The 12648-nt window shown below is 47.8% G+C and overlaps 1 protein-coding gene across 1 annotated transcript in view; it reads right to left on the bottom strand.

Moving 5' to 3' along the window:
- The window catches only part of HACD1 (3-hydroxyacyl-CoA dehydratase 1), a 94502-nt gene that overhangs the window by 19527 nt on the left and 62327 nt on the right, over positions 1-12648 (bottom strand). The window contains exon 4 of the mRNA XM_075316815.1: positions 6983-7071. Coding sequence (XP_075172930.1) covers positions 6983-7071 — 89 coding nt within the window. The remainder of the gene's footprint in view (positions 1-6982; positions 7072-12648) is intronic.

The raw sequence follows: 12648 nt of genomic DNA, 5'->3' as shown, positions 1-12648 counted from the left end.
GCAGAAGGAAGCAACTGTTTTTCCAGGATAACCTTGTTTGCGGCTTGATTCATACGTCCTTCACAAAGTTTAATCTGCCCAATTTCTGCAGTAAGGTAATCTTCTCCGATGAGTCTAGTTTTCAGCTTTGCCCAACACCTGATCGGGAGTACAAGCCAGTGTCTTGCACCCACTGTGAAATTTGGTGGAGGATCGGTGATGATTTGGGGATGCTTCAGCAAGACTGGAATTGAGCAGATTAAACTTTGTGAAAGACATATGAATCAAGCTGCATACAAGGTTATCCTGGAAAAACAGTTGCTTCCTTCTGCTCAGACAATGTTCCCCAACTCTGAGGACTGTTTTTACCAGCCAGACAATGCACCATGCCACACAGCTAGGTCAATCAATGTGTGGGTGAAGGACCACCACATCAAAACCCTGTCATGGCCAGCCCAATCTCCAGACCAGAACCCCATTGAAAACCTCTGGAATGTAATCAAGAGGAAGATGGATAGTCACAAGTCATCTGTAACGCCTGCCTGGATCCACAGACTCAGATGGGATGTAATGGACAGCCTAGAGGGAAGCCACTCACCAAGCAGGACCCCCAGAACCCTGAAACCCTTTAACCCCTATACAGGGATTTGGAATTACACAGGGCCCTGGAGATCACTACCTGTGGAAGGCTGCAGTCCGATGAGAGTAGTCATCAGGCAGGGTCAAACCAGGAATAGCAGAACAGGGACAGAATCGGATGGCAAGGACGAAATCAGAAAACGTAGCAGAGGTCAAATCCGGATCGGGTAGCGAGGTACAAAAACAGCAGGCAGCAGGGTAGTCAGGAAACAAGCAGAAATCAGCACACAGGAATCACAAAACAGAACAGGGCGGACCAGGAGCCAGGAAATCAGAACTATCTCTGGCAGAGGTCAGCAGACAGGAGGCGAAATAAGAAGGGTGTGGTGTCTTCCCATTGGCTGTAGCTGAACGCTGGCAACTTCAGCTGGAAGACACACGCCACCCACAGTCAGCCAGTGGTACTGCAGATCCCAAGATAACCCAGCCTAGTGGATGATCGGAGCCTGCGCCCACCGGTGCCGCTGTTATCGACTCCTCTCCCATCACCAGCACCATCTACGGCAGGAACACAGCGTCGCTTCGCGATTGGAGCAGAAGTCGCTGGAGCGGACTCCGGTGGTGACGTAACATCAAACAAAGAAGAACTGCTTACATTTTTGCACCAGGAGTGGCATAAGGTCACCCAAAAGCAGTGTGAAAAGCTGGTGGAAAGCGGCCAAGACGCATGAAAGCTGGGATTAACAATCATGGTTATTCCACAAAATATTGATTTCTGAATTATTCCTCAGGTAAAACATTATTAGTATTGTTGTTTCTAAATGATTATGAACTTGTTTTCTTTGTATTATTTGAGGTCTGAAAGCAATGCATTGTTCTGTTATTTTGACCATTTCTCATTTCAGAAAATAAATACAAAATTTATAGCTCGGAATTCGGAGACGTCAGTAGTTTATAGAATAAAAAAAACTATTTACATTTTAGTCAAAAATATACCTATAAAGAGAATAATCAGAAAAACGAAAAATTTTGCAGTGGTCTTTTAATTTTTGTCAGAGCTGTATACGGTATGTGTAGAAATATGTGTGTATGTGCTCAGTATATACATGCATCTGTGCTCTGTATGTGTATGTGTGTGTATATGTATGTGTGTGTGTATATACATGTGTGTGTGTATATGTGTGTGTGTGTGTGTGTATGTATGCATGTGTGTGTGTGTGTGTGTGTGTGTGTGTGTGTGTATGCGTGTGTGTGTATGTATGCGTGTGTGTGTATATGTATGCATGTGTGTGTATATGTATGCATGTGTGTGTATATGTATGCATGTGTGTGTGTGTGTATATGTATGCGTGTGTGTGTGTGTGTGTGTGTATATGTATGCATGTGTGTGTATATGTATGCATGTGTGTGTGTATATGTATGCATGTGTGTGTGTGTGTGTATATGTATGCATGTGTGTGTGTGTGTGTGTATATGTATGCGTGTGTGTGTGTGTGTGTATATGTATGCATGTGTGTGTATATGTATGCATGTGTATGTGTATATGTATGCATGTGTGTGTGTATATGTATGCGCGTGTGTGTGTGTGTGTGTGTATATGTATGCGTGTGTGTGTATATGTATGCATGTGTGTGTGTGTGTGTATATGTATGTATGTGTGTGTGTGTGTGTGTGTGTATATGTATGTATGTGTGTGTGTGTGTGTGTGTGTGTGTATATGTATGCGTGTGTGTGTGTATATGTATGCATGTGTGTGTGTGTGTATATGTATGTATGTATGTGTGTGTGTGTGTGTGTGTATGTGTGTATATGTATGTATGTATGTATGTATGTGTGTGTGTGTGTGTGTGTGTGTGTTGGATGTATACATGCGTGTGTACTGTGTGTATGTAGCATCCATTTATAAGTCCCAGATGCAGAGATAAGAGTTTATGGCAGTAAACTGGTCATCAAATGCCCGACCGACGAGCACAGTGCCGCTCATTCATCGTGTGATTGGATAATTTATTGTGGAACCAAAATCCCTGTTCTCAGCAGCACATCGCCCCATGCAGACTGTAGAAGTGCTGCTGATAGTATGATACTAAACAGGGACAGACTGATCTTCTAGTGATCACTCTGCCCCCAGCATTCTTCATCAGCCTGTGTAAAGAGGCCGGGAACAAAAGCTGACCGACTTCAATATTGTCAATGGCACATATTAAATGGTCTAAACTCAGTGTATGTAAATAACCTAAATGATTGAGTGTGATGGTGGAATATGTGAACATATAGGGCCCCACTTTAATCTTTTGCCCATGGCATCACTTTAATCTTTTCTCAAGGCCCACTTTAATCTTTTGCCAAGTGTGTCACTTTAATCTTTTGCACAGGGCCCCACTTTAATTTTTTACCCAGGGCGTCACTTTAATTTTTCGTGCAGGGCCCCACTTTAATCTTTTGCCCAGGGCCCCACTTTAATCTTTTGCCCAGGGCGTCACTCTAATCTTTTGCCCAGGGCGTCACTCTAATCTTTTGCCCAGGGTGTCCCTTTAATTTTTTGACCAGGGCATCACCTTAATCTTTTGCCCAGGACGTCACATTAATTTTTTGCCCAGGCCCCCACTTTAATCTTTTGCCCAGGGAGTTACTTTAATCTTTTGCCCAGGGTATCACCTTAATCTTTTGCCCAGGACATCACTTTAATCTTTTGCCCAGGGGCACCCACTTTAATCTTTTGCACAGGGCCCCACTTTAATCTATTGCCCAGGGTGTCACTTTAATCTTTTGCCCTGGGCCCCAATTGGCCATTCATAGAGTTTATATCTCCGGTATCTATACTGAACAAAAATATAAATGCAAATTTTGTTTTTGCTCCCATTTTTCATGAGCTGAACTCAAAAAGCTAAAACTTTTAGAGTGGCCTTTTAATATGAGCAGTCTAAGGCACACATGTACAATAATCATGTTGGCCAGCCTAGGGCGCACCTGTGCAGTAATCATGCTGCTTATTCAGCATCTTGATATGCTGCACCTGTGAGGGGGATAGATTATCTCTGCAGAGTAGAAGTGCTCAATAACACAGATTTATAGAAAGTTGTGAACAATATTTGGGAGAAAAAGGGCTGTTGTGGACATAGATAAAGTCTTAAGAGGGTGTTACACGCTGCGATATCGATAGCGATATCGCTGGTGAAAGCACCCGCCCCCGTTGTTTGTGTGTCACGGGCAAATCACTGCCCGTGGCGCACAAAATCGTTAAGAGCCATCACACGTACTTACCTTCCTAGCGACGTCGATGTGGCTGGCCAGCCACCTCTTTTGTAAGGGGGCGGTTCGTGCGGCGTCATAGCGGCGTCACTAAGCGGCCGCCCAATAGAATCGGAGGGGCGGAGATGAGCGGATGTCACATCCCGCCCACCTCCTTCCTTCCTCATTGCCGGTGGCCACAGGTGAGCTGTAATTCGTCGTTCCCGAGGTGTCACATGCAGCGATGTGTGCTCCCTTGGGAACGACGAACAACCTGCGTCCTCTAAAATCAACGATTTTATGAAAACGATGTCAACGATGGACGATTTGGTGAGTATTGACCATTGTTAACGGTTGTTTGTGCATGTCACACGCAACAACGCCGCTAACGATGCCGAATGTGCATCATGACCCCAGCGATATATCGTTAGATACGTCGTTGCATGTAACGGGGCCTTAACATCTCTGAGTTCAGTGTATAATTCTAGTGCCGCTTTCTGCAGTGTCCACAGAGACACCTGGAAGCCAGCCCAGGAGCTCAAAGAATGAACTCCGCTTCATCTCCAGCAGCCTCGTCGGCACATATCTGCCTTCTCGCCAGGAGAAGCTCCAAGAACCACAAGCTTCAAAAAAGAATAAATCAAAAAGTAACCTGAGCCCAATGCTATCCTCCGGTGACAACCCAACCCAAGGATCGATTATGGACATGCTTATTTAGAAACCATGAATCATACAAGGTAACATGTAAGGTTCTTGCCAAATAGCCAAAAAATTAAAGAGCAGCGGAACAGAAATCGGTGTCTCAGATTTAGGTCAGTGTTATGGTGAATTAATCTATTCATGACCAGTAAATTTTTTTATATTTTTACACTTCCTTATTTTCCTCCCGTTATTTCAAGAGACATAACTTTTTTTTTTTAAATGTTTCCGACAACAGAACCACATAAGTGTCACATAGTTTTGCACAAACTTCGCCGACTGTCATGGCGGAGTTGGGCTCTGTTTAGATTACAGATTCTGACACTCTGCCTGATGGTTTCTCTGGTATCAACACAGGCAGACTTGGGTGTCGACCTGCTGTGTGCTGATTTATAGGCAGGCTAGCTAATCACTGCTAGTCTGCTCATTTAATCACGTGTTGTGGGGAAACCTATCACATCTGCTCTACTCCTATTTATACTGTTGGAACTTCTACCCATGCCAGCTATAGTTTATTCTGTGTTGGTCTGTGAGGTGTGGTATCCCAGATTCTCTGGTGAAAATTGTGCTTTAGTTGTGCTCATTGCTTGGTGCAGTTGTGGGGTGTACCCCGGTTGTTTTGTAGATTTCTTCCTGCTCCTGCTTTCCCTTGAGTCTCTTATTGTCTTTACCTTTGTGTGTGCGTGCTGTGTGACAGGTTTTTTGGTTTTCCCTTATCTGTCTTTATCTGTGGTTTCTGCACACTCCTGTCCCATCCATCCTTGGGGAAGAGGGAGGGAGAATCAGATCAGGACCTACTATCTGAGAGAGTAGCCTGTGCTTGGTGTTGTTGTGGAGTTACTTGCCGTCTTATTGTTTCCTCCCTGCTCTTGTTTTCCTCCTGAATTTCTTATTGTCTTAACCTTTGTGTGTGTGTGCGGTGTGACAGAGGTTTACTTTTCCCTTGTCTGTCTTTATCTGTGGTTTCTACACACTCCTGTCCCGTCCCTCCCTAGGGGAAGGGGAGGAGGAATCAGATCAGCACTGGCCAGGAGTAGGGCCAGGAAGGAGACTCCGGCCTCTCCACCATCAGGAGTATCCCTGAGGTCAGGGATACCGTAGGGTCACCTAGCTTGAGGGACAGCTTAGTAGCCCTAATTCCCCACTATCCCAACATGATTGTGACAATAAGGTCTTATTTCTTTGCCGGACGAGAAGGAGTTTCTTTTTATCATATAACATACTTAAGAAAAGGGAAAAAAATTAAAAGGGAGGTTAAATGAAAAAGAATGCAATTCTGCCCAACTGTTTGAATGGAAAATTTGCAGCTTTATTACTAGGGGGGCATTATTTTGAAATGGAGGGGCATAGAAGAAAAGCAAAATGTTTTCCAAAATTGCAATTGGAGGAGGAACTCCATTTAAATATTGTTTAAAAATGCAGTGAAAGATTCTCTTTACATCTACCTTGATCCATCTTGGAATACCCTCAAAACAGCTCCTTTTGGATAATTAGATGTGGAAAAATGGGACAAATTTGGAAATATGCAGATGGGTACCGGACAGATTTACTAATCCTAATCCTGTCTACTTTATAGACAGCGTAGACTTAAGGGGGCTTTACACGCTGCGACATCACTAGCGATTGCTAGCGATGTCATGCGCGATATCACCCGCCCACGTCGCTGTTTCTTCATAGGTGTGGTCGCTGCCGTAGCGAACAATATGACTACGGCAGCGTCACACGCACATACCTGATTAGCGACGTCGCTGGAAACACCGAACAATCTCTCCTTTAAGGGGGAGGTGCGTGCGGCGTCACAGCGACGTCACTAAGCGGCCGCCCAATAGCAGAGGAGGGGCGGAGATGAGCGACCGGAACATGCCGCCCACCTTCTTCCTTCCTCATTGCCGGTGGAGGCAGGTAAGGAGATGTTCGTCGCTCCTGCGGTGTCACACACAGCGATGTGCGGTGCCGCAGGAACGACGAACAACCAGCGGCATGCACCACCAACGATATTATGAAAAGGAGCGACGTGTCAACGATCAACGATTTTTGACGTTTTTGCGATCATTGATCGCCGCTCCTTTTAGTCACACACAACGATATTGCTAACGGCGCCGGATGTGCGTCACAAACACCGTGACCCCGACGATATATTGTTAGCAATATCGTTGTGTGTAAAGTACCCTTAAGAGCCGGATTCCTATTTTTCTTGATTGGATGTGCTGGCTGTGGCGAGGCTGAATCCCGGGCTCCATGGTGAGGTGGACTTTACATATAAAATGCACAATTTGCCTCTGAGAGTTGGATGACACTCGGCCATTCAAGTCTATGGTTCCATGAAAAGAATCAGATCTCACTCTGATAACATCCAAGTGCGTTTCGATTTTCACAGATTGACAGAATGGAGAAGATGAAGATTAAGAAAAACGGATCCCACTCTGATCAGATTGTCATTGGCATAATAAAACCATTTTTCTTGGATGGAGAACATAGATTGGAATCTCGCACTCACCTGTTTGATGCTGTTGGTAATTAACCAGACCATGAAGATTCTGGAACTGACTTGGACCCCAGTTACTAGCACCGAAGTACGCACTATTCCTTAGAATGGAAAAAAAAAGACAGAAGGTTATGACATGACATTAAAGAAATATTCAGGGAAAGTTCCATAATCAGAAAAATTCACCACTCATAGAAAAAAATGTCCTGGAGGGTCATGTAGCTAAACGGTGTAACAACAAGCCTCAATCTCTGTATTAAAGAGTACCAATCACCAGGATTTTCCTATATAACCTAAATCCAGTTCTATACTGACGCTATCATGCTGATTCTATACATATCTTTAGTTGTGAGATCGGCTGTATAGGTTTTGAAACACAAGCAAGTAAAGTTTGTAAAATGAGCAGCTTTTTGAGTGGCAGCAGCTGCCGATCAGCTGATAGCTAGAGTTGGTATTCATAGTGATGCTATTTCTATTATAGAATTGTTTTACTAACTGACTAGAAGGACCTGTGCTGATATTATACCCATGTGACCAGAAGGGGTGGGGCCTCAGCCAACAGAAAAATAATGTTGCTTCCTTGTGTCAGCTATGTTGGCTGAGACCCCGCCCCTTCTGGTCACATGGGTATGACATCAGCACAGATCCTTATAGTCAGTCAGTGAAATGATTCTATAATAGAATTAGCATAAATAACAGGGGAGGAACAACAGGTAGGGGTAGGGGATAACTATGAATGCCCCCCCCAGCTATCAGCTGATCGGCAGCTGCTGCCATTCAAAAAGCTGCTCATTTTACAAACTTTACTTGCTTGTGTTTCAAAACCTAAACATCCGAGCTGACCACTAAAGGTATGTATAGAGTCAGTCTGATATCGCCAGTATAGTACTGGCTTTAGGGTATATAGGAAAATCCTGGCGATTGGTGCGCTTGAAACGGCTATTCCCATTTTCGTACTTGGATAGTGCTTATAAAAAGAAGTATTTACTGCTTATTAAAATTTTCTGCCATTTCTGAGATATTAACACTTTTCTTTCATTACAGCTCTTTGCCTTGGAGACTGACCACCGCTCCTAGATAGCAGAAAATGTGCAGTGCTTACAAGCTGTTTTTATTGAGCCTGTAAGCACTATTTTGAAGCTTTTGGAGAGATCACTGTTCCCTACTAATCCCAGCCAACCTCAGTGCAGTGCTTGCAAGCTAGAGGATGATAGTTGAAGGTCGGTCTCCTCAGCAATGAAATGTAAACAAAAGAAAGAAAAGTGTTAATATATCGAGAACGACTGCAAATTTGTAATAGGCAGTAAATTGCAAAAAGGCTAGTTTTTACAATAAATATTCATCTATGAAGATGGTCGTAACCATTTAACAACTAATAATGGTATTAGTAACTATCCTCAGTATAGGGTATCAATGTCAGGTCCTGGACCACCACCAATCAGCTGTTATTAGCTGTGTTGGGGTCCAAATGTAAACACTGAACAGCATTGCTACATTCAGTGTAAGGGGTACTTTTCACGTTGCGACATCGCTACTGCGATATCGTCGGGGTCAAATCGAAAGTGACGCAGATCCGGCGCCGGTAACGATGTCGCAACGTGTAAAGCCTAGATGCGCCGATTTACGATCCCAAAAGCGTCGTAAATCGGCGATCTGTGTAGTGTCGGTCATTTCCATAATTTCGGGACGACCGATGTTACGATGTTGTTCCTCGTTCCTGCGGCAGCACACATCGCTGTGTGTGAAGCCGCAGGAGCGAGGAACATCTCCTTACCTGCGTCCACCGGCTATGTGGAAGGAAGGAGGTGGGCGGGATGTTATGTCCCACTCATCTCCGCCCCTCCGCTTCTATTGGCTGGCTGCCATGTGACGTCGCTATGATGCCGCACGACCTGTCACCTTAGTAAGGAGGCGGGTCACCGTCCAGAGCGACGTCGCAGGGCAGGTAAGTGCATGTGAAGCTTCCGTAGCGATAATGTTCGCTACGGCAGCTATCACCAGATTTCGCATGTGCGATGGGGGCGGTACTATTGCGCTCGGCATCGCTAGCATTGACTAGCGATGTCGCAGCGTGCAAAGTACCCATAAGAGACTAAAGTCCCTGTCAGCAGCTGATCAGTAGGGATGCCGGATGTAAGACCCCCAGTGATCTGATATTGACTTATGAGCAGACAACCCCTTTACGAGCTCATGCACCTAGAAATAATGTCTCCAGCTGCGGTGCTCGGTGTCCACACGTAACCACTCTTATCTTCCAATGGCAGATTTTGGGAAAAATGATTGCGCATGTTGGATTTTAGTATGCTCTTTTTGTTTTGCAAAGAGACAAGACTTTAATAGATGTTTTGGCTTCTGATCTCCGCATTGAAATAACCAAGCTATGCATGCATGTATATAGGGAGATGTGAAGCCCCGCAGGTGTTGTGTCGGTGCATACCTTCAGGGACTCCACGTAGCTGGTGCTGGTCACAGGTAGGGAATCTTCGGTTTTGATCGTGACGCCACTCTCAGTATTGCGGTCAGTGGGGACCGCCACTGCAGGTTAGGGGTGCCTGGGGCTGATGATATGTGCAGTCAGATGTAGTAGCCTCCTGAGAGTGAGGCAAGCCCCAGGGCCCGGTGTAGATGCGTAGTACTACAAGTCGCAGAATGACCACACAGGCAGAGTGTCTTTCAGGGTTTTTACTCACATTTGATGGCAGGGTGAGTAACCCGGGCGTAGCTGGGACGAACCAGGTGGAACCAGGTATCCTTCAGGCTGACTTTATGAGGGTGACTACTGACTCGCCTTCCTTAGCCCTTGGTGGTTTGGGGTAACCCCGACTTTGAGTCCCTATGGGGGTCACCCAGGGAAGATGCTCCAAGCCTCTCTCCCCTTCTTGTTTTGCCGTGTGCTTGTTCCCCGGACCAGGCCACTCCAGCCTCTTGCCTCCTATGACCTATGGGCCCTAACTTGTGGTTACGTGGCTGCGGCTTTTGTAGTGTTGTGGTGTGGGCTTTAAGAGCCCCACACCGGCAGGTTTAGCAGAAGAAAGTTGAATCTATCCCCGCTTCGGGATCTGCCGCCCGGTTGGGCCTGGTGCTCTCTAGCAGTCTCCTTACTTCCCACTCCGTTGCACTCCCTAGCTGAAGCTGGCTTTCAGGCAGCACTCCTAGTTGACCGTTCTCCCCCGTCAATAGCCACTGCGCGGACGCTGTCAGATTGCACAGCTCCAGGGATCTGCTCCTCACTTGAGCTCCCTGGACTCTACACTGAACTGGCTCACTGCCCCTCCTCTCCTGTTCTTGCCTACGCCACCTAGCAACCAGACTCTCTTACCACACCCCTTGAGAGGAGATGGAGGCTCTACCCCCTCCACTATTCCAGTGAAGGTGAAGGCTTGCCCCCTCCTGGGATCCCCAGGGGTCCTCTCATGGGTACATGTGTGAGACCTGGTCACTATGCGCCTGTGTTCCACACCCCTGTCAGCCATCTGGATTACCTGTATTGTACTGTCCCCAGCATGGGTGCAGTACTCAGTGGTGCCTGACCAGGTCAGGGGCGCCACATTCCCCCTTAGTTATCACCAGCACGTCCTCGGGCTGCAAGACAACATTTTAAAATGCATAAAACATTAAAACATTTTAAGATCACCAGTTATCGTACATCACCACCCTCCACCCACAAGTCCGTTAACCCACCCAAAACCCTCTCAGGAGGCAGGTCACCGGTCCTGTTGGTAACCAGGTCTGGGCCATCCGTTTCCCCAGACCTTTCCTCCAATCTTCCTCTCCCGTTGGCCTCGGCTTCAGCCACTTCTGGCAGGATGTAGAGGCGGCTTTCATGGGCTGGTGGTTTCAGGGTATACCTGGCCTGGTGGATCCGCGCCTTCAGCCTCTTCTGGCAGGATGCAGAGGCGGCCTCCACAGTTGGTGCTGACCAGGTACCCTCTTTGTGGTGGTGAGCCAAGGCCCCATAAACAGGCGTGCTCTCTGGTCGCAGGTGAGCCAAGGCCCTTTTCTACGGACGGGCCCCCCTGGTTGCAGACGAGCCAAGCCCCTAAACAGGCTGGCCCTGGTGGTGGTGCCACTGGTGTAACTATTTACACTGCGAGAGTTTGTGGCTATAGCAAGTTCATAGCCTTAAGGTTTATGGTTTTCTCACAATAGTTTTTGTGGGCGCATTTCTTAAACGTTGCAAACAAAACTTGTCAAAACTTCAACTGGTAACTTGCTGTATTTCTTTACTTCTCTCTACTCTACTCCTCCATTTCACCAGGGCGTGGGCATGTAGGGCACCGGCACCTGTGACTTTCTTGCTCTCCGTCGTCGTCCGTGGTTGTTTCATCTGTAGGATCTTTGTCTGTGGTTGTTTCATCTGTAGGATCTTTGTCTGTGGTTGTTTCATCTGTAGGTTCTTTATCTTTCCTTTCTTGGTCTTCGTCTGTTTCTACATCTGGTTCTTTATCTCTGTCTTTTCTTTCTTGTCTTTCTTGTCTTTCTTGTCTTTCCTGTAGCATGGGATGGCTGTAAGGTTTGCTGGGACATAGCGCTACGTCCAGGGCATACAATCCCCTTTCGCCCTGATGCATGGTGAACTGAACTGAGTCTCCCATCTTTAGATTTCTGCCAGGGTGTCCTCTAGGCAGATGAGCGCTTACATCTCTCCTGTTAACAAATATCCCCTCCTTGATGCCAGGGGCTACAATGAATCCATAACCACTTCTCAGATTGAAATCTTCCACTACGCCATAACACAGGGGTCCTCTGGCCTGGGCTTTGGACCTTCTTAGGCACCTTTTCTCCTCCAGGTCTCTGACCGTGACTTCTCTCTGCTCTGGGGATTGTGGTGCTGGAGCAACCTGTGTTCTGCTGCGCCGTGTCTTGCGGGCTGGATTCATGCCTGTGGGCTCCCAGGTGAGGTCTTTGGGTTGATCTTCATCTGCTGACGGTGTCAAGTCTTCCTCCTCCCAGCGGGAATAGGGCAGCATCTCCGGCTCTGGGTAGGGGTCTGCTGCGGTTGGCGTCGGAGTCAGCCCTTCTGCTTCCTGGCCTCCTCTCCCCCTTAGTTCTTCTTGGCACTCCGTCGGTGGCAGCGCCGGGGAGGGATGCTCTTCGGCAGGCCCAGGTGGGGGACTCTTTGGCGCGGCTGCAGGGATTGCCTGAATCTCCTTGGAGGTGCGTGGAGGGCGCAGGTACAGATCCACCAACCACTGGGGGAACTTGGCCTCCATGTCAGCCTTCAGCCGCCAGTAGTCGGGCTCCTCTCCTATCATGGGCTTCCTGTCAGGGACCTCCGTGGACTGGGGAGCGGCGTCAGCTCTGGCCTTGCAGGCCGGGGTAAATGGTACGTCTGTCTTGTCTTGGCGGGCCGCGCCTTGTATGGCGGCGGCCTGGTCTTGGCGAGCCGCGCCCTGTATGGCGGCGGCCTGAATTGGCGTTTCTGTCGCGGCCGGTTCCTGGCGGGCCGGACTGGACACTGCAGCCGCGGTCTCACTTGGCGTCGCAGCCTCGATGGGGTCCGTGCAGGCTGAGCCGGGCGTCGCTGCAGTGATCGGAGCTTGGCGGGCCGCACCCGGCGGGGCTGCGGCCTGGTTCAGCATATCACTTGCGGCGCGGACGAGCGTCGCTGCTGCGTTGGGGTCTTGGCGGACCGGGTTCAGCAGGGTGGCAGCCTGGGTCAGCGTCACACCTGCAGC

This window comes from Anomaloglossus baeobatrachus, chromosome 6 (genome assembly GCF_048569485.1).
Source record: "Anomaloglossus baeobatrachus isolate aAnoBae1 chromosome 6, aAnoBae1.hap1, whole genome shotgun sequence".
In the NCBI taxonomy this organism is placed as follows: Eukaryota; Metazoa; Chordata; class Amphibia; order Anura; family Aromobatidae; genus Anomaloglossus; species Anomaloglossus baeobatrachus.
The sequence above is the reverse complement of the archived record's forward strand: the minus strand, read 5'-3'. Positions and strand labels throughout refer to the sequence as shown.